We start from the raw sequence: 25569 nt of genomic DNA, 5'->3' as shown, positions 1-25569 counted from the left end.
TATGTCCTCATTTGTGTAGGCAGACAAGGTCATTGCTGCCTTCTTAGGAATTTGAAATTTTATTAGCAGTTATCTTTGAAAGCCTCACATTTCCTCTTGCTTTAGAGAGCTGGCTAGACAGGTATGTACGTTTTTTTTGCCTTAAACAGATAACGTTGATTATATTTTTTTAGGTAACACCGATGAAGAAGTTTAATTTTAGCTTTGTCTCAGATTTTAAGAAATAGCATACAGCTATTTTTAAACGCGAGACACATTTACTCTGTTCTCATTGTCTGTTCTTGCTAAATATTATAAATGTATGCAGGCCATAAAACACTTCCAGGCTTAATAGTATGGGACTCATGCTTGCTTGTTATTGATAACATAATGTCTGCTTTCTCTGTGAGCAAATGGGAGAAGTAAAGGGAACCCTGTTTGTGCTTACTTTTCTAGTATTTGAGTCCAGAGGAAGGGAGAGGATAACCAAAATACTTATATCATGTTTTTGCTGTCCACCTCTCCTTTTTTGTCTTTTTCTTTTTCAAATTTTGGGACCCTGCAGCTCTCCGCCTTTTTGTGCCACATAATGTGGCACATTGCCTGTGGCTCGCTAGCCTATTACTTCAAGAATGCTTTATGTCCCTAACTTCTTTGTTTTTCATACCCTGCCTCCCATTAAAATCTTCCATTTTTGGAAAGCAGTTTGATTAACCTCAAACAGCTTTAGATGTTACAGTGTTTCCAGAAGCAGACCTTTCGTTTGCTGTTCATTATCTTATGAAAGGATACCTGTTTTAGCCAATAACTGAGTATAGAATCCGATTTCTTAGAGGAGTATCCAAAACATTGCACTTCTGAGAGCCCCTAATCTATTTTGCTTCTTTTAGTTCTTGCGATAGAGTGCTAGGACATAGGGCCCTGGGAGTTTCTCTTTTCCTGTAAAACATCTCAGCTAATGCTAGAATGCTAGTCGTGGCTGGGTAAAAATGTTTTCACTTATAGGAATGAATGACTCGCCATGTATACATTTATATCAAGTAACATTATCGTTTGAATGGTTTTGTTTGGTGGGAGTGATAATTGTTGCAGGTTAAATGATTACGTAGTTAGTGTCTTTTAATTTTTTTAAAGCGTTAAACTCCTTCATATTTTACATTAAAATGGTTAAAAAATAATTTAATTATTGAATAATTAATAACTCATTGGTGTTACATGATATCCAGAACACTGCTGATTCATCAAAGAGAGATTAAAGCATGTAGTACAATTTAAAATTACATGTATGTTGAATTATATTTTTTATTTTATTTTTTTACTTTTTTTAATGTTTATTTTGAGAGAGAGAGAGAGAGGGCACGTGCAAGCAGGGGAGGGGGAGAGAGTGAGGGAGAAAGAGAATCTCAAGCAGGCTCTGCGCGGGGCTCAAACTCATGAACTGTGAGATCATGATCTGAGCTGAAATCAAGAGTTGGATGCTCAACTGATTGAGCCACCCAGGCACCCCTCCCCTTTTGTTTTTAAATTTATAATGCATCTTTGGGAGTTTTAACCCTTTTGCTGTCCTGCACCCTTGTGCAAACGAAGACAGCTATAGAGCTTGTCCTACAAAAATGCACATGCATGCCTAAAGACTTAAACATGCCATGTGGAAGTTCACGCCCCCATTCTTTGAACCCCAGATTGCAAGCTCCTTATCTGTGTTACGTTCATATGTTATTTGAATATTCAGCTGATATCAAGACCACAGCGTACGTTTTTGGTTTAATGTATGGCTTTTAAAATAAATAGCTTTTTGGTTCACTCATCTGTTCCCTTATTCAGTAAACATTAAGTACTTTCTATATGCTGTGTATCATATTAGACATGGAAAATTCAAACATATGTAAGTCATTGTTTCTACCCTTGAGGAATGTTTAAGACAGATAATAATTACAGTACAATGATTATAATTATTTATGATTTTACTTTGTTTTTAGTCTTTCCTTAATTTATGAAATTACACTTTTATTCATCTACTTTATTGTTGGAGGTGTAAGATAGAATCTTCATTGTAAAACACACCATGCTTTTGAGTTTATATGTTAAAGTTGAATAATGGATTTACCTATTATAAAGGATGGAGGTTGTGGATTGGGCAGGCGTGGGGTTTTACATTTCCTAAGAACTAAAAAATAACATCAAGTTGAGTGAGGTAAGACTCTTCTCAAGTGTTTGGCTATCCGACTTTCGGGATCAGGAAGGCATCTAGGGCATGGTTAGTCATCACTTAACCTCTTTAACGATTTGGAAAGGTGAGCTACACCTCTCTTCAAAACTATTTCCAGCTGTTTTGTCCATGCCAGTAAGAAGTAGGTTTCCACTCGGACAATGAAGGTGGAGAAAGATGTCACTGAACCTTTGTATTGCCTGCTTGCTTATATTCAGGAATGACTATGATGAAGCTTGAGGCCTCTATCTGGCTTTCTATATATATCCTAGAACTGACTCTGTCTTTTATGACCTTTTCCTCAAACAAATTATTAGCCTGCTTATTTAGAGAATTATCCTTATGTTTCATTAGTTTATGATTTGAATTGCTTTAATTGATCATAAAAATCAGTACTGTTTCTTCATTCTTTCTTAAAACTTAGTTACATTCTTTTATTCATTCAATTAAAAAATTCTTTGCCAGCCCTGTGTAGCCTTGCACTGGACTTGGTTGTTGTCCATAGTGGTAAAATGATAGAGTCTCAGAGAGTTTTTCCTGAGGGAGATGAGGAAGACCTGAATTGAATCAATTCGCTAAGGCACAGTTGTATGCTGTAACTAAAGAAACAAACAAAATGCTTTGGGAGCAAGAATGGAGAGATTAATGCCAACAGGGGAAAGGCTACTAAGAGATACGGCATTTAAGCTGAACTTTTGAGGATAAATTGGATTTTGATGGATGAGGAAGAAGAGGCCAGCATTGCAGGTGTTGGAATAGCAATAAAAGCTGTCAGACTTTTATAATGAAAATGTGAACTTTCAATTTCAAAGTCTAACTGCTGAAGAAGTTAAATAATAATTTTAAGAGATGGAACATCTGCAGTATGTTGATGCATAATTTTATGCTCTTGTAGCAGTCTTTTTCAGGGATCATTATTAAAGACTTATAATACTTCTGTTTTATACACTTTGTTTATATTCTAGGTCAAAATTTAAAAAGTATTTTTTTGTATTTAACTTTCTGTATGTGGTAAAACTGATTGTTTTATGTATGTAATGAGCAACTTTATTTTTATGATAAAACTATAATACAGTTGGTGGTAGGTTTTTGAAAGATTATGTATTCAGAATTATTACAAATAAAATGTTTTAAGTGGCCATCAGTGGAATGCTTTGCTACATTACTTATCAGGTCAAGTGGATTCTAGTAATATTTAAGTCACAAATATTACTTTCAAGTTATAAATTGCTTTGATTTCTATCTGCATTTTTAAGATCTTTTTCAGTGTACTACTTTTCTTCCACTTTACCCTCATTGATTAAGATAGTCAAAATATATTTTCTTTTTCAGTTTGGTTGTCTTTTGTCAGCAATTTCTGGAAGCTTCTCATATATTAGTGGTATTAATCTCTTTTTTGTCCTAAGTGTTAGATGCTTTTTCCAACTTTTTAGTTCTGGTGCTGATAGTTTTCAAAACACAAATGTTTAACATACTTTTGGAGTCATGATTTTGTTTGGAAGGGCTTATTCATTGTAAGATTTGAAAAATATTAGTCTGTATTTTCTTAAAATTCTTTAGTTTTTTTTATTAAAGTTTATTTTGAGAGAGAGAGAGAGAGAGAGCATGTGCACAAGCAGAAGAGGGAGAGAGAGAGAGAGAGAGAGAGAGAGAGAGAGAGAGAGAGACAGAATCCCAAGCAGGCTCTGCGCTGAGAGCATGGAGCCCAACATGGGGCTTGATTCCCTGAACAGTGACCTAAGCTAAAATCAAGATTTGTGGATGCTCAACCGACTGAGCCACCCAGCCCCTTAAAATTCTTTAATATTTTTAAAAACAGATATATTGCATATATTACCCGGAATTTTGTTTTGTATGTGGTGTGTAATGGTCTTTTTCCTGGTAACTTTCATGTTGTTTCAAAATCATGTATTAAATAATGTGATGTGTGAGTCACATATAATATGTGTACTTGTATATAGAGGTCTGAGGAGCAACGCCTAACAGAACTCCAGGTAAATTTTCTTCTCCCAATATGTGACTCTGTGATGGTTCTCCTTAATTAAGAGGAGGCCTGTTCAGCTGTCCAATTTTTAATCATTAGGCAGAGTATTTGCTACAATCTCCACGTGAACTTTTTGGAGATGTTTGGGTTGGTAAGATTCTTTACCTCCATTCTAAGTTTCATATAATAATACAGTCTTCTTGTTAATCTTAGTTTTTGGTTTCTTCATTTATCATTTTAGTATTTTTTAAGACTTGCAGGAGTATGTTGCTTACCTCTACAATATTCATACTAATATGCTTTCTTTCTCTGTACTACCTTTCTGGACACTTCATATAGATAGACTCATAACATGTGGTCTTTGCTTCTGGCTTCTTTCACTTAACATAATGATTTTGAGGTTCATTCATGCTGTAGCATGTATCAAAATGTGTAGTCAGTCGTAGCATGTATTTTTATTGCTGAATATTAATACACTTGGATAGTTATTTTAAAAATTATTGTTGTGCCTTTCTTATTTTAAATACAAATGCTGTGAAGATAGAGGCCATTGCTAGTCTTAGTATAAATCCTTACACCTAGGTATACCATCTACTGTGGTTTCTCAATATGTGGGGTAAAATGTAAAACAACTCCAGATGTAATTCCAGAATGACACTTATGAACTCACAGAATATCAGCTTACATACCTACCTACCTACCTATCTAATTCATATTTAATCTGTATGTGTACTCATACAAGCATGTATATCTCTAACATAATGTTTATGCTTTCTTTCCTGTCTTTCCTTATCTTTACCAATAAGATTAAAACATGAGGGAAAATTAATGTAACTTCACACCAGCATAATTAAGGGAGTGCTATTATATTTTGTAAAGTAAAACAGATAAACTTGTAAAACAAGTAAGATTGTAGCATATAATATTGTGTTGATTTAGCGATTTGCCTTTTATAATTTTTAGTTGGGTTTTCAGTAATAAACTTTTATAGAACTAGAAACTTACTGAAATACTGATTGGTTTATAAATAGTACTGTAATTGGTAAAAGGAGATGAAATAACTTTCATGGAGGAATTTTTTTTGTGGATTGTATAATTTAAGCATGTATGCTTCTTTGATTAGATAAACTACCAGCTTCCTCTTATAAAACTTCAAGGCAGTTTACACTTAATCATGTTGATGAAATTAGGTGAGTTAGTCAAGATTGCAGAATATAGGACCTAGTTTATCATTTGTTATCTTCTCCAGATTTATATCAGGTTACGTGAAGTTAGAGTTAAAGTAAATACTTAGTCAACGGTTTACATATGAAGTCTTGCTAAAGCATTAAAGTCAAGACTTTCTCAAAGGTTTAAATATATATTTTATTATTTTAAAACATTTTAAGGAATTTATATTTATTTTTATATTAGCACCTAAATGTACTATGTAGGTAAGGTAAGAATACTGATTTATTAAAGTTCTTTCTACTCTTCCTATCTTTCCTGCTGGTGTTAGCTATCAAGAAAACAATTATCTTTTGGCTTTGTAGCTTTATTATTAAAATATGAAGTTGTAAGTTGTAATTTCACAAGTTATTTTTCCTTCATTTGAGAATGGGCCAAAAATAAGGCATGGGGAAAATAAGTACTTTTATTATACAATCATTTTTGATGGATTATTTGGTAAGACACTTTGAAGCAGGAAAATAAAACATTTAGCAGTTTGCCTCGTTAGTATTTGTTAAAATGGGTAGCTTGGTTTCTAGTCATGTCATAAATCAAGTGCTATTTGAAAGAACCTTTTGAAAGCTATTTAATATTTCATTTAGATTGTTGTTTTTATTGCAATTGAGAGAAAATTATTGGACAGATTTTTTTTTAATGTCTTTTGTTTTCTTGAATGTGAAGTTTTGTTTTCTTTCTTTGTTAATAACATTTTATTAAAGGGGTGTGCTTGGGTGGCTAGGTTGGTTAAGTGTCCAGCTCTGGATTTCAGCTCAGGTCATTGTCTCAAGGTCCTGGGATTGAGCCCCGCATTGGGCTCCGTGCTGGGTGTGGAGCCTGTTTAAGATTCTCTCTCCCTCTCCCATTGCCCCTCCCCTGCACGTGCATGGGTGTGTATGCTCTCTCTCAAAAAATAAGAAAAAATAAAATATGAACACATGGTGGGTCTGTTTGGCTTAAACTTGCTAAAAGTCACAGATGATACTTTAAAAAGAAAATATATAAGCCAAGAGAAAGAGTAAGGGGGACACCTGGGTGGCTCAGTCGGTTAAGTGTCCGACTTTTGATCTCACCATTCGTGAGCTTCTTTGAGATCTAGCCCCGCATCCGGCTCAGCACTGGCAACACGGAGCCTGCTTGGGATTCTCTCCATGTCTCTCTCTCTTTTTCTGTCTCTCTCTCTCTCTGTCTCTCCCCTGTTTGTGCGCTCTCTCTCTCTCTCTCTCTCTCTCTCTCTCAAAATAAACAAACTTGAAAAAGAGAAGAGTAAGGAACAGGCACTTAGCATATGATAGCTCAGATATGTGGTGCACAGTGTGCTCCGTTTAAGGAGATGCCACTTTCATCCACATGGAACCACTTACATGAAAACATGCAGGTGTGGAGATTTCAGGCCCCCCAGTCAAGTCCTGATGCAGCTGGGGAGCACTCTTCTGCATAAATCTGTACCAGCATGTGGCCCCATTTCATTTATGGACTCAGAACTCTGCAACACCTACACACCTGGCAGACACACACCTGTTGCGATGCTCTTTGGGCATCCCCTGAGGTTTTCTCTCTCAGCCTCCATTCCCACCCCAGCTCTAAACCTGACACCCTAACCACCCTCACTCTGAACCTGATTTCTAGGGAGCCTGGGAGGAAAGGCCTGGAGAAGGAATGTGTACATTGCGAGTGGATATCTGTTCCTCTTCGGGTTTATGTGAAAAGACTGGAATGCAGATGCACGTGTAGGTGCAGTGAAGACTGCTTCTCTCTTGGGCTCAGTAAAATTCCTCTGGAAAGCTCTTCAGGTTGTGTAGTATTTCTTTTTGAGAAAAGGGGAGGCTTTTTTCTAATTTGCAGAAAGGCACTGCAAAAGCTAGACCCTATAGACGATGGGCCTATGCATTGTTTTTCAGGGCTCAGAGTGGAGTCCTTTGTAGCCCACCAAGTCATTTTTTAGAAAGCTGACATTTTCTTAGGAAAAGTAAAACAATGAGACAGGTTCCAATATTTTGAGGTTTAGATTAAGTCTTTTTTAAATTAATATTTTGGTTTTTTCATTTATTCTTCAATATTGTGTATGTGCTGCAAGGCTGGTACTATGTCAGTTCATCTTAGCTAACGTTTAAATTCAGCTATTATTACTTACGCCTGCTAAATGTGCAGTTTTGTTTTTGCTTTGTAGCCCCAGTTTACATGTGGCTCGTTTTGAAGCATTTAAAGCAAGAAGAATGTTGTAGGATTACTACAACTTAAAATCACATTATGAATATAAGTAGTAAATAGTTCTCCAATACAAATATGATGTGTGAGATTGCTCATTCTATTACATATGAATCTGCAATGTGTGATTTTGCAGAAGCTGTCAAGAAAAAATGTAAAAAAAAAAAAAAAAAAAAAAAAAAGTCAAGTTTGATGGTGCATACCTGAATCGGATTTTGATGGACTTGTAATTTCTTTGCCCTATGTTTTGTCTGTCATGGAATTTTATGAAATTTAAAACCTTTGGAGCATTTGTGTTTTATTCTAAGTACATTCATTGTTAGCAGTGAGATCTAAAGTGCTCCTGTCTTTGCGTTTAGCTTTTGATTCATTTAATCATGGTGAAGGGACTGGCTCTGTCAATTTCCTTCCCGGTGACTATTGGCAAAAATTTCTCAGTAAGTGGGGGAGGGTCAGAGAGAGAGGGAGACAGTGAGTCTGAAATAGGCTCCAGGCTCTGAGCTGTCAGCACAGAGCCCCATGTGGGGCTCAGACTCACAAACAGTGAGATCAGACCTGAAAAGAGGTCGGACACTTAACTGTTCAGTTCTTAATTCTTAACAGCATTTATATAAAGAAGAAGAAACTCCAGATAGTGTCTCTGAACTTTGTCTCCTTGAAAGGTGTTACAATACTTGAGCAGTGCAATGCATTGGGGATGCTTCATTTCACTCTTGTGTCTGTCTTCTAAGCAGGGCCCTCATTTTTCCATTTAAAAAATCAATTTAGTATTTTATAGCATAGGTAGGAATAATGAACTAATTACTAGAGTAATGAAATAGCAAAATATTTCAACATATAGAAATATAGCTAAGGTCTCCTAATACATCTTAGATTTATAAAAGGGTACAATAGGGCCATGTGATAATTGAAAACAAGAATGTTTATATTCTATTAAAAATAAGTAAAATTGGTCTTTGATTTTTTTGTAAGACTGCTAAGAAAAAAAAAAAAACAAACTGTGAAACAACACTCCTCATGAGTAGAGGTACTAAAAAAGGAAATTCTGAATATAAATTTGGGTCCAGTGAATCCTGCTGGTGTATCAAGAAATGAAGATGTAATAATTTTTGCTCTTTGAAGATGCTTATCAAGGTTTTGATTTTATTTATTTTTAAAATGTTTATTTTGAGAGAGAGAGAGAGAGTATGTACAGTGGAGGGGCAGAGAGAGAGAGAGAGAGGGCGGGGGGAGAGTCCCAAGCAGGCTCTGAGCTGTCAGCGCAGAGCCCAAGGCCAGGCTGCATCTCAGGAACTGTGAGTCCATAATCTGAGCCAAAATTGAGAGTGGGATGCTTAACAACCAGCCAGCACTCCTGATTTTATTTTTAAGTTTTTTTTTTTTTTTTTAATGTTCTCTGAATTATTTCCTCCTCTTCACAGACTCAGGTTTCTTTTTCTTCCTCCTTCCTTAACTCTCTCTTCCCCCTCTCCTCCCTTTCCCCTCCCATTTCTATTCCCTGCCCCTCCCTTCTTTCTCTCCCTCTGCCTCCCTTGGCCCATTAGTCTGTCCTTCCCTCCTTCCTGCCTGCCTTCCTACCTTTTTTCCTTCCTTCCTTCCTTCCTTCCTTCCTTCCTTCCTTCCTTCCTTCCTTCCTTTTTATTTTTGCCAGATATTTATTTTACCATAATTGTTTCCTGGCTTTACATTTTAAAATGTAGGTATGGCTTGTTTTAGGTTATAAACAGTCATCTTGTTTGCTTTGTGTATAAGTACTTTGTTTTTCCATACAGTTTTGATTACTACAGCTTTGTAGTCTATCTTGAAATCTGAGATTGTGATGCAGTCTTAGATTGTTCTTTTTCAAGATTGTTTTTCCAATTGATCTCCTCCTTGAATGGGAAATCTGATAGAGACAAATAGTACTTGCATAGGGCATGTTGATTGACAGTGTCATTCTAGGGTGGGTGAAAAGAGAGCTGCCCATCAGGCTGTAGGCCCCCTAAAGTGATAACATGGAAGGATTTATTCTGGGTGATAACACCCAGGTTGGAAGACTTAGCACCCTCTGGTTAATCAGTGAAAAATGTCCTTGGAAAGCAGCCTGTGTTCCTGGAAGTGCTAGGTTTAAATACAGTGCCTTCCTACCTGAAATCATTTTCCTGGGCAATAGAGGTCAGGACAAGTGGTTACTGAAACAGTTCTGTATGTAAACTTTTGATTAACCTTGATTTGGCTCTACTTTTCACTCCCACGCTTAATCCCGGTGGCTTCTATCTTTATTCCAGCCACTTTATACTGTCTTCTGGATTTCAGCCTCCCTGTTTATTTTATCCCTAACCATTTGTTTTCCCATCTTCCTGTAACATGTTGCTACCTTCTCCCCTGCTCTGTCACTCCTTCTCTCTTCTCTTCCTTCACGTTCTGGGTTTATTCTTTTCTATCCCACTACTGTAATTACTAGGGTACTGGGAAGGGCTAAAGTCAACACATTTCCTCAGTGTGCAACTTTCTGAAACATGCATATCTCAGAGTAGCATCTATTACAGTTTTTACTACCACCAGTATTTGAAGTTTTCATTTTCATAGCAACCCAAGTATTATTAGTGGTTTCTTTGTTTTTTGTTTTTTTTGTTTGTTTGTTTTTTTTTTGCCAGTTTCTTGTTCTAACGTGTAATCTTCTGTAAGGAACTGGCAAATCCTCATTTTTTTCTTTTGAGTTTGTTTTTGTTACTATAATTTTCTAGCAGTTGTTTGTTCACTTGAATTACATAGTCACTGTGAAATTCTGGGTTTTATAATCAGTTTTCATAGGATTTTCATGCAGAATATTGATTTTCCATCACATTTACTTCAAATACCTTCTAGTCTTTTGTTTTCACCCTAACTTTTATTATTTTATAAGTTATGTTATTTGAATGTTTCATGATTTCTAAACTTTGAAATAATATAAAAGTCATACCCCTCCAGAGAATTTATATTAATTAGGATTTTTATTTTTGTTTTACTAAATTTTCTAAAATTTTTGTGGAATACTGTTGCAAAATAATTTGGCAGTGCATTTTGAGAGCCAAGAAAATGTCCCTATGTTTTGATCCTGTTCTCAGAAGGCTTCATTAAAAGGAGGGATAAAAATTTGTTTGGTGTTTTGAATTCACCCATATTCTTATTCTGTCAAATTCTTTGAAATACCAAAAGGTAATATATTTTTATGTTTTCCAGATTATTGCTCAGTTGTAACAATTGTGGACCAGACAAATGTAAAGTTAACTTGCCTGCTCTTCAGTGGAAGTTACGAAGCCCTACCAATAATTTATAAAAATGGAGATATTGTTCGCTTTCACAGGCTGAAGGTAAAATTCATACTGTCCAAACTCATCTGTATTTGAAGAGGGCTCTGTATTTTTCATTAGTACTAATTCATTAGTTAGCACTAATTATGTGGTTGCTGTGGTGGAACATGGCATCAGCCATTTCAAGAGGTAAGAAGAAATGTAAATAATACTAGACTTCAAATAATGAATATTAAGAAATCTCCTCATTTGGACAAACTGTGTGCCTTCCTTCCACAGAAATGTGTTAGTTGCCATGATTAAGACTAGTTGCATTTCCTCTTCTCACTTCTAAAGATAGATTGATGGTTTAAAGCTTTTCCAGGTGGAGTTGGGTTTAAAAAAAAAAAAGCCCTAGGCCGCTGAGGTTTTGTTTTGTTTTACTTTTTTATTAAAAACTTACACAAAGATTGGGAGGTCATGTTAATTCAAGTACAGTGAAAGCATTGAGATGTGAGTGTGAAATCAAAGTAAGTTGATCTTTATGAAAAATGTATTAAAACATGAACATATTTCAGTTCTTACAAAATTATGCTAAGCAGTTAAACAAGTAAAGGTAAAAAAACCCCACCTTTATTATGAAAGTACAGCTATTAAATACTGTCTGATTTTTTAAAAAATTCAGTACTGTAATATTTTCAGTCCGTAGGTTTTAAGTAGTTTTGTCCTTTCATCTTTTCCTCTTGTTACATGAAGATTTCCATGCAACTCTTTCATTATCTTGATTGTCTTTTTTCTTCTCATGATTCAGTTATTCTGTGTCCCTCATGGTCAGTGAGATGCTCATGAAGTGAGCACAATATTCTGGGTGTGTTCTATTCTTAGTTTCAGTAAGAATTAGCTATCTTGATCTCTTAAGGCCCTTTTCCTGAGAATAGAAGAGTAGTAGAGAATATTTTTGTAATTGTAAAAGAGAAATAGAAATATTATCATCGTAGTGTTACCATTTCTCACATACTGTTGTTTCCTATAGTATTTGTATTCCGAGAGTGCACTCTTCCCTCCTAATGTTTTTAGTTGTTATTCTTGCTGTTGTTTAACTGAAGTAGACTGTACATCTCTCAGTTCACAATATAAGTATAGTCTGTAACTAGCACTCGGAAACTTCCTTCATACCCCATCCAGGAATAAATACTCTCATGACTTCAAACAACATACATTAGTTTCATCTCTGTTTGCTCTTTATATAAAGAGAATAGACTTTAGGTTTTGTTTTGTTTTTAATGTCTGGCTTATGCCCGTGTGATTCAACCATGTTACTGCATATAATTTTACTTTGTTCACTTTCATCGGTAAGTGGTATTCCGTCGTGTGAATGCATCAGAATGTATATATTTTGTGGAACGTTTAAGTAGTTTTTAGTTTGAGGATATTATGCTGCCGTAAACAGTCTAATATCTTTTAGTGAGCAAATATATTAATATTTTTATTAATGAAAATTTACTAGATAAGCTAAATAGATATATCATGTTTACTTAAAGATTGTGGAACAATATCAAATGGTGAAACCTGTCATTTGAGATGCACAAGAAAACAGTGTGAATGGGAAAAAATATATTTATAGAAATAAATAGAAAGGAGTAGAATTTTTCCAAATTTGATGGAAAACATTGATTTACAGATGTTAAAAACTTGGTGCACTCCATGCTGGCACCTCAGAGAAAAAGCATATCTAAACAAGTCACTGTGAAATCATTGAAAAAGATTTTAAAAATCTTGAAATGAGCTGGCAGAGAAATAACACATTCCACATGAGAAACGATACCAGCCATCTTTGATTTCTTATCTGAAATGATGGTGCCCGAAGAACAAAGCAATGATAAAAGTGGTGATAGAAAATGTATTCACCTGGAATTTTGTAACCAAAGAAAATATTTTTCAAAAATGTGAGAATCCCCAGCCAGTGTATCTTCAGTACAAGTAAACGCTAAAGGATGGGTTATTCAGGACAGAAAAGCATGCTACCAGCCAGAAACTTTTGATGTTTAGGAAATGACCAAAACTAAAAAAAGAAAATGGTGAAAGATAATGTTTTGTATTTCTTCCCAAAATTTCACTAAAAGATAAATGGCTATTAAAAAAATAATAATAACATTGGAAGATGGAGTTTATAAAATAGTAGAAAAATATGAATGATAGCACAAAGGATAGTTAAAAGGAATTATACCACTGAAAAGTTATTATCTTCAGATAATACTTTCAATAATACTTTCAGTAGAAAGTGTAAAACAGGATATGGGCAAGTGGAAATGTGACCTGGAAACTAGTCATTATGTAGTAAAACAATACTGATTCCAAATAGACTTTGCGGTAAAGATTCATTCATTCATAACTCAGAGGAAGTAAACAGAACACTAATAAGGTCAAAATAAGATGGGGAAAGAACAGTAGAAGAACAAAAATTTTAAAGAGCAAAAAAGGGGGGGGGGATACAAAAGGAAAACAAGACAGTAGACTTAAATATAACCGTATCAGTAATTTTATGTAAATGGACTAAACATTCCTTTTGCAAGGAAAAAAAAAAACAGACCAAATAAAAAAGCAAGAACAAACACCACTCCGTATGCAAAATGAAGACACAGGCAAGTTGCAAAACTGTAGAAAAGATATACCAAGCAAACAATAAGCATAAGGAAAATGAAATCACTATATTAATATCAGACAGAATATTACAGATTAAAAGGGGGGGCATTTCATAAAGACAAAACGATTGCTTTATGAAGAAGATGTAAGCATCATAAATGCATATGCATGTAATAGCAGAGCCTCAGAACCTGAAAGCCAAAGTCTTTGTCACTGTCTTGCCTCTCAGTCAGACTGATGAAACCTTAGCCTCTTGCGTTTTGTTCACTTTGAAGTCCTGTATTTTAAGTGTTCTAGTTTTCCTCGTAACATTCATAAGTAATTGTCACTATCCTTTTTCCTTTTGTAAATTATACCTTAATAAGAAAAGTAACAATTGTGAAAGTGCAAGCTTGATAGGATCAAGGAGTTGACCACCTAGACCTTTAAAAAATAGAAATAAATGTTACACAGTGTATCTTGATATAGCCTGGTTGATTTTATAATTTCATATGCTAATTAAATGAAATATATTAATTGCTTATATTCTTTATTAACTGTGCTGGCAAGATTTTATAATCCCTCAAGTATCTTACTTTTCGGGTTCTGCATCAGTAAGCTATTCTGTTTTCTTAGATTCAAGTATATAAAAAGGAGACTCAAGGTATCACCAGCTCTGGCTTTGCCTCTTTGACATTTGAGGGAACTTTGGGAGCTCCTATCATACCTCGTACTTCAAGCAAGTATTTTAACTTCACCGCGGAGGACCACAGAATGGTAGAAGCTTTACGTGTTTGGGCATCTACTCATATTTCACCTTCTTCAACATTAGTAAAATTGTGTGATGTTCAGCCCCTGCAGTATTTTGACCTGACTTGTCAGCTCTTGGGCAAAGCCGAAGTGGATGGAGCATCATTTCTTCTAAAGGTAGGTATTTTAAATACTTGAAATTATAAGTTAGCACCACCTACATATCTATAAAGAGCTTATAGCTCAGCATTCTGAAGGAATAAGTATGCCCACTATTGTATTATATTAAGAACTTTAAATCTAACTTACCATTTTTGATGAGCATAGATATTCATGCAGCTCTACTCTTGAACTTCTCTTTTTTTATGCATCCAGAGAAAAATAGTATTGTCAATAGTTTAAATATAGTTTATGGTTTATTTATATATTTCTTATTTTAATATTAATAAAATATGGAGTTGTTTTCTACTGTTATATTTCAGTTACAATTTTATGTATGCATATTTCTGCTTCCCTGTCAAGGTAGCCTTGCTTCTCATTTATTTTCTTGGCTCATTGATGTTGGCTTCTCTTCCCATGTCATTTCACTGCGTGCCTCATGGGTAGATCACAGATGGTTTTGAAGTGTTTATTTTTGTTCTTGTTATGTTTTGTTTTTAAATCAGAAGGATTTTAAAAAGTAAAGTAAGACCTATCTAATCTTTCTTTACACCTGCCCCAATTTACTCATGAATAGCTTCTGAAAAAGACAGTTGTCCAATATTAACCTCACCTACCCACCCTAGTCAGAATGCATTTAAACAAACACTGCTTCGACTCCGCACCTATGGTTATTTCTTTAGCTTCTGACTCTTTGAAACAACAGGACAAGAAACTGTACCGTGGCACTTGGACAAGTATTGGGTTTAGCATTATTATCATTTATACCTTGCCCTTATTGAGGAGTTGGTGAAGATAAAAGTTATTGAATGAAATATGAAGTTTTTAAAGTTGAAAATAGCATACATATATACATGCGAAATACTTTGAGAAAAGTAATTACATGCTGTAAAAAAGGTAGGTAAGTCAAGTATGACATCTGAAGTTAAAGCAAAGTAAAATCATCCAAAGTTAGAAGAAATCATAGGTCAGCCAGTCATACTGATCACACTTTGGATGCCCAAAGTGACATCCTTAACAGTTGAACATTTGATAGGCACTGAATACTTCCAATGGCATATAATATGCTGTGCAGAATATACTCCATCTTTTCACTGCTGTGTAGAAAATTCTTAAATTATGAGATAAAATCTGCCACCTTTTAGCTGACATGGCAGAATGTACGTTCATTCTAAAGCAACAAAACATATGCCTGCATTCCATTTTTATAGATAGCCTTTTCAGATAAGTGAAAACAGCTTTTATGTAGATGTTATTTTAAAACACAGCATTCGGAAGTGAATGTAAGACTTTCTTGAAGACACTTTAAATCTCAGAAGTCTGTATATTCTTTGACTCAACAATTTTATTTTTGTAAATTTATTTTTGTAAATTTTCTAAATTTACTTCGTAAATGTGGAAAAATGAATTTAAGAGTATTCTTATATTGCAGTAACAAAATTTAGAAAACTCATACTAACAGTAGAGAATTAATTGTGTGAAGTGTTTCCGTATTATGGAATACTCTGTTACAATAAAATGACATTGTAGATGTATAGTTACTAAGATAGATATTTATAATATTCTATTTAGAGATTAATGCAGTTTTATGTACTAAAATGTATTATATGCATAGTAAAAATATATTAGGAAGAATATATAGCAATATTTTACTCATTACCTCTGGAAAATTGAATTTTGAGTGATTTGTCTTTCTGAGATTGATTTTCCTATCACACAGCAGAAATAACTTTTTAAATTATGTTTTAAGCACAAAAGGAGCCAGACATTATTCCAAGTGAGTTGTGGAAAGCATGGAATGCAACAACATAATTATTTCCAGTGTTTGGGCATCTGGTGTCATATCCAGTCTGAACATGGATATGATACCAATATTGATTCCTTTATTAGTAACTATGATACTAGTTCATTTTAATCATACCAGTAGACACGTTACACCAATAATGTATTAAAACAGTAATACACTGCAATCCATGGTTTATTTTAGAAATCAGAAATTTAAGGAATTAATTTTAGGATAACTTTAGGAAAATTACATTCCTCTTGGTGAATGTTCAATACATTTGTGAAAATGTTTAGCAAATTATGTCAAATGTTTAGAATTAGAAGTATGCCTCCTTAACTTGATGAAAAGTTTCTCTTGTAATCAAACAAAATATTTAGTGTTCAAATTTTGGAGTCAGTAATGCCAGGAACAAGACAAAAATACCCACTATTTTCTGTTACCTAATGTTTTTCAGGAAATCTTAAGAAATTCACTAAGAAAAAAAAGAGCTATAACTCTTTAAATTTTTTTTTTATGTTTATTTTTGACAGAGAGAGAGAGACAGAGCATGAGCGGGGGAGGGGCAGAGAGAGAGGGAGACACAGAATCTGAAACAGGCTCCAGGCTCTGAGCTGTCAGCACAGAGCCCGACGCAGGGCTCGAACTCACAGACCGCGAGATCATGACCTGAGCTGAAGTCGGACGCTCAACCGACTGAGCCACCCAGGCGCCCCAGAGCTAGAACTCTTTTAAAAGAAAGAAAAAGAGAAGGTCATTAGTCACAAGATGTAAAACCCAAACAATGAACTGAAAGGCTATTTGGATTAATAAAATTATTCAGTGAGATAAGTGGTTTAAATATTAGTAAAATGTAGCTTTCGTACCTATCAGTAATAAATAGAACATATACGTGAACAAAAGTTCTTTCAAAGTCACATCAACTGTGAAACAAGCCAATTCATGAAAGAAATCCCTGATATTCTGTGAAGAAAACTACAAAACTCCATTGAGCATATTCAAATATTTTTTTTATTCTTTCTTAAAGAATAAAATGCCATTTTAATTAAAACCAAATTTTCTAAATTGACTGTAATTCTAAAATTTATTAGAAACATTAAATGGTCAAGCATAAAACAAGAAAAGCTTGATTTAAAAACTCAGATATCTGATATTAAAGCATATTATGAAATTATAGTAATTGAAATTATAGTGTGATTAATCAAAAGATTAGGAACCTCTTACACTGTACATACAAGACATACATGATAATAACATTTCAAATTGATGAAGACAGATTGCTAAATGGTGATTCTTATCTATTTAGAAAAGAATCAGATCTGTACATAAGATGCAGATTCCTAACAGATTAAGTTTTGATACAAAATTACAAAAGTTCCAGAAAACATTAAAAAAAAAAAAAAAGACTTCTAGGTGATTAGAACTGAAGCATAAAAACAATGTAGCTACACTCTACTCTCTCAGCCCCTCCCCCAAAAGGCTGGGAGATTCATCTGTAAAGCTATTTTAAAGTCACAAAAACAGTATGAAAGAACACATTCCAGGTGGAGAAAAAAGTTCGTGACATACACTGTACCTGCTCCCAGAGTGTGTATCCTGGCTCTTTGAATAATTTAGGGAACGGTGAGTGACCCAAACTCAGTGATTATTTATTTGAAACTTGGAATAGTCACCAACGTTATTCAGTACTTCCTCTGTAAGCTCACGCTGGCAGACAGCTGAAATGAGTGTATTCTGTTCAGAGAGCCTGTTTCTCTTGTCCAGCCAAATTTCTCACATGCAAGGGCATTCTTATCTCGTGCCAGATGTCTTTTGTCATACCCTTTTATAACAAAGCACAGCCATCTCTTCAAAGCCTAGCACAACACAGGCTAGCTCACACCCTAAGGATAGGGTAGCACATACTCCTCCTGTGCCCATGTTCCCATCCTCATCTTAATGTAGCATACATAGCAATCCAAGATGTCCTTTCCTTTTCCAGCACCCGCGAGTTTCATTCATTTGTGTTCATAACCTCTAACTTGAACAGAACGTTCCTATCTGTACTTTTAAAAGCCTCTTCCAAATGAAAACAAAGTGAAAAAATAAGCAAAGGTTAGAATACATTCCTGAAAGTTAGGGATTTATACTTAAGAAAATGAGCAGATGTAGTCATAAAGGTGTATTTTAAATTATTTAAAATAGCAAATCACCAGTACAGGGATCAGTTTAATAAATTTTTGTATATCCACAGCATAAAATGAAAGAAGCAATTGACGATCATATTTTAGAAAAATATTTATATTAGCTGATAAATTGCTCAACAGTAAGCTAAGAAATGCAAAGCAGAATATAATGCCAGTTAAAAACAGAAAAAGACACATAAATACACAGAAGAAAAAAAGATAAAGAAATTCAACAATATGTTAGCACTTTTTTTCCAGGTAGTGTGAATTTTTTTCTTTATAGTTTCTACATGACCTATATCTATGTAGTCCTTTTACAACCAGAATATACACCATTTTTAAAGTTTAGCAGATATTTGGGGGAATACATTTAATACTTGTAAGTTATATTACCGGAAAATAATGTTCTTTTTAAAGTCTCCACTGTTGCTCAGAAAGATCATTAAAGTTTGCTTTACCCTGTTATGGCAGGTATGGGATGGCACCAGGACCCCATTCCCATCTTGGAGAGTCTTGATACAAGACCTTGCACTTGAAGGAGATTTAAGTCACATCCATCAGCTACAGAATCTAACAATAGACATTTTAGTCTATGATAATCATGTTCAAGTGGCAAAATTTCTGAAGGTGATGTTGAGTAGCAAATGTTTTCTATTTTGTGTTTTTATAAATGTGGGGGTAAATCACATTTATAGATGATATTTGAGGTCTAGAAATTAACTCCAAATTTATTTTTCTTTAATTTTTATTTGTAAAATGTATTTAAAATAAATTATTAGAAAAAGGAAAATATTAGAAGATTTCATTAAATTATAATGGCTTGAATAACTTTTAAAAATTAAAGAACATTTCCTGGATATTTTAAGACTGTACACAACTTTACCATAAAAGTAGTAAGGAAAAATGTTCTGGTATATGGTTGTATAAAATGTTTGTAAACTTAAACATTTAAGCTTTATAAATTGGGTTTTGAAAATTTAGCCTACAACTTTCTACTCATTAGTTTAAGAAATTGTTGATCCACCTCTAATATATGTCATAAATTGTGTGTGTTTATACTGTACAGTTTATTAGAATTTGCTCACTGCTTTTGAGTTACTGTTTTTTTTAGGTAAAAGCTCACTGTTGAGATGTGGCACTTCTTGATTATTAATATTTTAGGGAATATTTTTCTTCATTATATTGTGTCTTTTATTTGGAAGTATCTTTTCTAGCAACATATGGCATCATTAGAACAACAGTGATAATAGCAACATTTGTTAAACACTTCAGATGTATTTAGCACTATCCTGTGTAGTCAGTATTGTCACCATTCCCGTTTTACATATGAGAAAACTGAGGAGTCAGCTGTTAAGCCCAAGATTTCACGGCTACTTGTATTGAATCTATAGTGTTTGGTTTCCAGAGCCAGTCCTTTTAAGTAGTATAAAGAAATGATTTTCTTTATTGCAAATAGCTTCGATCCTACCTTTAGGGAGTTATACAGCCTGCTTATAGAAAGTTATATGGCCTACTTATAGGAAGAAAACAGTAAAAGTGAATTGCAGCTGTTTTCAGTCTGAATTTTATGCCCAGTCTCCCTTTGTAAATAAATGTTCTTGGAGAAGGAAATAGTTCCTCTAACACTGCGTTACAAATAAGCCCCCCCAGCTCATCGATAAATGAGGCTAAAGTCTGGGTCCAGAAGGGGTGATAACTGAACTTGCTTGTCCTTTATGTGTGTGTGTGTGTGTGTGTGTGTGTGTGTGTGTGTGTGTGTATACACGTTTTCATACCTAACAGATCAGAGAAAATTGACTGTTGAAAATACATTTTTGATGCTTCTCCCTGATTTTGTCTACACTGATTATTTCAAAAATACACATAATGATAGAGTCAATTCAAAGTCTTATTTTTATTTATTTATTTATTTATTTATTTATTTATTTATTTATTTATTTATTTATTTATTTTTTAGCGTTTATTGATTTTTGAGACAGAGAGGGACAGAGCATGAACAGGGGAGGGTCAGAGAGAGAGAGGGAGACACAGAATCTGAAACAGGCTCCAGGCTCTGAGCTGTTAGCACAGAGCCCGATGTGGGGCTCAAACCCACGAACCTTGAGATCATGACCTGAGCCGAAGTCGGACGCCCAACCGACTGAGCCACCCAGGTGCCCCTCAAAGTCTTTTTAAAATACAGATAGAGTTCTTTTTTAATGAAAAAGATTTGCATTTTTTTTTTAGATTCCGCTTTCACAATTTAATTTCCTCTCTTTCCCTATGCTGCATTTATAAGTTTTCCTATTCCCTCTCACCTGTCCAAGACTTGAATAACACCTAGCACAGTGCTTTTCTTACAGTAAAGATGAAGTAAATAGTATCTGCTAGTGAATGAACAAATCAATGAGAGCTGTGAATTTTTTTCAGGTCCCTTTTTGTTTACCTTATCTTGCCCACTAGAGGGTGCTCTGAGCGCACATTGCTAAGAAAATATAGGGCACTTAATCTTTTTCTAAAGATATAATATTACATTATTTATCTGCACTGTAATAGAAAAATGGAAGGGATTTTCTCTGTATAAGTAAGGCAACTGTAAGCTTTTAGTTAATGTATATTGACATCACATTTTATTTATACTAAGGAAACCTCTATACCATTTCATATTAACTTAAGAAATTCCCAGATGACATTAATACAAATGAATTCTTATCAACGCTTGAAGACAACTGTTTGAAATTGCATTTTTATACTGAAATACATGGAACACATGTATTTTTGTTGCATAGGAACAGGAAAAAAATATATTTTTAATAAAGAGAAGACAGTGAAGGCAATCTAAGTATAATATAATTGGCTTTTATATGCAGTAAATTTTACAGTTGAAATCGCCCTTAACATTCTTCCTAAATTTTGCTTTTTGAGTGTTACACATTCACACATTCACAAACCCACCTATATGTGGGCACACACACATGTGCACAAGCACACACACATCGCAAACTTTTTGTCTAGAAATTAAAGCAGTGTATTTCTAATCCCCAGTCTTATCCTGACACAATTTAAACATAATTATAAAAAATATATAGTCATAATTATGTTTTGGCCTTCAGTGACCCAAGAGCTATATAGTTTGGTTATTTTCAGACATATACAGGTAATTAAAACTATTAAAGGGAACAGGTAATTAAAACTATTAAAGGGAACTATTAAAGGGAACATAGTTTATAGGGAAGATTTAAATTATTTCTAAAGGGATAGTGATTTCTTAATAGCTACATTTGCTTTGCTTTTTTATTTTGCTAGCGGGGAGGGACAGAGGGATAGGAGAAAGTCTTCAGCAGACCCCTTGCTCAGCATGGAGCCCAACACAGGGTTTGATCTCACGACCAACCATGAATGAGATCATGACCTGAGCTGAAATCAGGAGTTGTAGGCTTAACTGACTGAGCCACCCAGGCACCCCTGCTTTACTTCCTTTTTGATATTCACTGAAAGGGATATTTATCACAATTTGTGAAAGTATATTTTTATAATTTTTGGTTATGACTCCCTCACTTGTAATTTTAGAATCTTATCACATTACTGACAAGACTAAGCAATGTGTGTCTATTATAGTAGAGCATCTGGCACATTTCATGGTATATTTAGCCAGCTTAAAAAAAATACAATGCTGCCTCCAGAAGGAATTTGTGGAAATAACAATTTGTCATCTTGATAGCCTATTTATATAAATAAATTCTTTCGTGGTCTTTAAATATTGTTTTATTACGAAATATAGTAGTGGAAAAGATAGTGTAATAAATACCCATGTGCCTACCATTCAAACTTAATATTTTTAAATGTTTTGCCACACTAATTTCAGGTGCTTTTAATTTTTAGGACATAAATCTCTACATGTTGAGTCTTCTTTGTACCTCTGCTCATTCTCATGTTTTGCTCCTTAGTATCTTTCTATTTATCCTAACATGTAGGTATATACACCCAGGTTTATTATGCTTTTATTTTAATAATGTACTTTTCTCTGAAAAATGCATAAGGTATATATATTATTCTGTAATTTACTTTTTTCTTTTATATTTTTAAGATATATCCATGTTCATACAAGTGTCTGCATTAATACCAGAGAGTCTTAATTATTACAGCTTTATTTTTAAATGATTCTACAGATCAAGCAAACCTTCCCCGCCCCCACCCCCCACTCCCGCAGTTTAGTCTTCAAACCTGACTTGCTGTTCACGTCTGTAGGCATTTTCAGATCAGTTTTTCAAATTTCATGTAAGACACTGGAGATTTTGATTGAAATTATACTGATTTTAAAAATTAATTTGGGGGGGAAATTACTATCTTTATAGTGTTAAAGCTTGTTATTTATGAATATGATATCTTTATCCATGTTTAGGCCTTTAAAAGCATTTTTTTTTAATTTACATGGAGCATTTTATTTAGAGGGAGGTGGTTTTTAATTTGTTTTTTTGTTTGTTTGTTTGTTTGTTTTGTTTTTTCCTTACGTGACCTCTTCCTCCAACATGGGGCTAGAACTCAGGACTCCAAGATTAAGAGTTACATGCTCTACTGACTGGGCCAGCCAGGTTCCTGCATGTTTTAGGCCTTCCCTAAGTGCTTTTTTTATATGTGTACTAGTGTATTACCTACTTTGAAAAGGAATCACAGAATAATAAACATCCAGAAAAAGTGAGATAAAAGTAAATAGAAATGGACTGTTTTGTTTTTTTTTTCTTCTTCTAGTATCTCACTTTAGAGACCATGAGGAAAACTAGTTTGTCTTCTTTTCCTTTGGAGTTTTCTTTCTCTGACTCTTTTTACCCTGCTCCTCTGCCATGTTGTAGATGTATGTCAGTGGAAGAAGTCAGAGAAAAAAAGACCTAAATGTCCTATCTCCTTCTCACAAAAACATGACTGGGTTGGAAAAAGGTTATGTAGCTTCTTCCTTTGAGTAGGTGTCAATTTCTTTTATAAACATTCTGCATCTGTCATTTTAAGTCTTCTCCCTTAAACAAATACTCTATAGTTAAAGACATTTTTAAGACTAAATAAAACATCTAAAATTATAGAACATTTAGTTAAAAATTATAATTGGTTTAGTTTTGTATTTGAACTCACAGAATGTATTTCACATTATGGTGACAGAGTTCTTATTACAAAAGTTGTCTTTCCATAAAACTTGTGGAATAGGGGGATATTTTTGCTATTTCCATAGAACTTGTGGAATAGGGGGATATTTTTGCTATTATAGTGCATTAAAAAATATTTTCTAGTATTCTCATAATGAGAGTATTTTAGCAACCGTATTTAATGAAATCTTACCTTCAAGTAGCTAAAGCAAGTTAAGAAACCTTAAACAGGCTTCCAAATCAAATAGAGGGCTTGGGTTTGATTTAGGTTATAGGTTTCTTAACTAGTGTATTTTATCACTGCAAAGATTCAGTTTTATTTCACACTTCAGTATCTTTGAAATGTCTTTCATTGGAAAAAACATACGGATAGATAGATACGTAATATGCATATGTACATATACTTATATACTACATATACACATCTACATAAATACATGGGTCTACGTATATGTATGTATATACATATATACGTGCCTAAATACACACGAACACGTATATGTATATACACATGTGCGTGCACACATAAAAACACATTTTGGTTTTGATAGTGTCCTCGAGACTGATATTCAGTACACATCAGTATCGCATACCAGTATCCTTTCTGATAGGTCAGCACTTTTGACTGTTGGTCTGTGCCCCATATTTGTTGTTAAGTATTTTATGTATCGGAAATTGTTTGATTTTTCTCATTTTTTAAATCCTAAATAATCTATTTTTAGGTTGGAAGCTTTCTTAGAATTTATAGCCTCCATACCAAACTTCAATCAGTGAATTTGGAGAACCAAGCAACATTGTTAGCTCTAGAGTTTCATCTCCATGGGGGTACCAGTTATGGCCGGGGAATCAGAGTCTTGCCAGAAAGTAACTCTGATGTGGATCAACTGAAAAAGTAAGCAAATGATACACCTATTTAGAAGTTGTAAATAAGGTATTAATTAAGCTGATTTCCAAGATGCTATTGTTCTGTGCTGGGGTGGGTGGATTTGATAAGTTCTTTGTAATCAATCCTCATAGGCTACTGTGCCATTATCCATTTGTCTAAATAGGTGAACCAAATGAAACCAAACTCCAGTGATTGCAGGTTCAAATAGCTAACCAGTAGCAGAGCTAGGGGTGTAATGTCAGGTTTCCAACAGTTCTTGTGCACTTATGTCTACTCTGTGTGCTTATTCTCTTCTTCCACCATGGGTCACATTCCCCATGTAACACCAACAAACAGTTGAAACTGGAGCTGAGCTCAAGTTTGGAAAACTTGATACATATCTAGAATTCCAAACGTACTTAATCCTGCCATGAAAAAATAATTATCTTTCTAAAGTGCCTAGGACCGATCAAATAGGTAACAGAAATGTTTTAGAGTGTATTTTAAAAACTTTGAAATGTGCTCAGAAAGTGAATAATGCCTTGGGTCCTGCTACATATGCAGTTCCCTTCTTTGTGAAGTGCTCACTGTGTACAGAAACTTTTTGACCAGGATTCTAGAGGAATAAAAATAAATCTTCTGCATGTCTTCAAAGAGCTCTAGAAAATGACCTGTTCAGTAAGTTCAAATGAAATAATATTTTTATGTTTTAATATATTGAAATAGTATGACTTTTAAAGCCAATTAAATTAGCTATTTTAATAATCTTCTATCAGTTGTACTTCTTTATTTCTCATATTTCCATATATAGAGCATAGTATTTTACTTTTTGAATCCGGAGTAAGATTGTTCTGACAGAATGCCATCCAATAGATCCCTGGTTTACTTTTGTTTGCTGTATTTCATCATCCTACTGTTTCACTCATCTTTGTCGAATCAGGTTTTTTAAATTGGGGGATCTGGGGCGCCTGGGTGGCGCAGTCGGTTAAGCGTCCGACTTCAGCCAGGTCACGATCTCGCGGTCCGTGAGTTCGAGCCCCGCGTCGGGCTCTGGGCTGATGGCTCGGGGCCTGGAGCCTGTTTCCGATTCTGTGTCTCCCTCTCTCTCTGCCCCTCCCCCGTTCATGCTCTGTCTCTCTCTGTCCCAAAAATAAATAAACGTTGAAAAAAAAAAAAATTTAAATTGGGGGATCTTAGAACTCCCAGATGCTCTGAAGAAAGCTGTAGACTTTCTACTGAAGAAGCTGTACTACACACATACATAATTTTTATAC

The 25569-nt window shown here is 34.3% G+C and overlaps 1 protein-coding gene across 3 annotated transcripts in view; it reads left to right on the top strand.

The window, feature by feature from the left end:
• Nucleotides 1–25569, top strand: part of POT1 (protection of telomeres 1) — an 88753-nt gene that overhangs the window by 37297 nt on the left and 25887 nt on the right. For all 3 annotated transcript variants that reach the window (XM_045495496.1, XM_045495497.1, XM_045495498.1), the window contains exons 8-11: nucleotides 10788–10918; nucleotides 14096–14386; nucleotides 18788–18943; nucleotides 24153–24322. In XM_045495496.1, the coding sequence (XP_045351452.1) occupies nucleotides 10788–10918; nucleotides 14096–14386; nucleotides 18788–18943; nucleotides 24153–24322 (748 nt within the window). The remainder of the gene's footprint in view (nucleotides 1–10787; nucleotides 10919–14095; nucleotides 14387–18787; nucleotides 18944–24152; nucleotides 24323–25569) is intronic.

This window comes from Leopardus geoffroyi, chromosome A2 (assembly GCF_018350155.1).
Source record: "Leopardus geoffroyi isolate Oge1 chromosome A2, O.geoffroyi_Oge1_pat1.0, whole genome shotgun sequence".
Taxonomy (NCBI): Eukaryota; Metazoa; Chordata; class Mammalia; order Carnivora; family Felidae; genus Leopardus; species Leopardus geoffroyi.
Note: the sequence above shows the minus strand (reverse complement) of the source record. Positions and strands in the feature narration are given on the sequence as shown.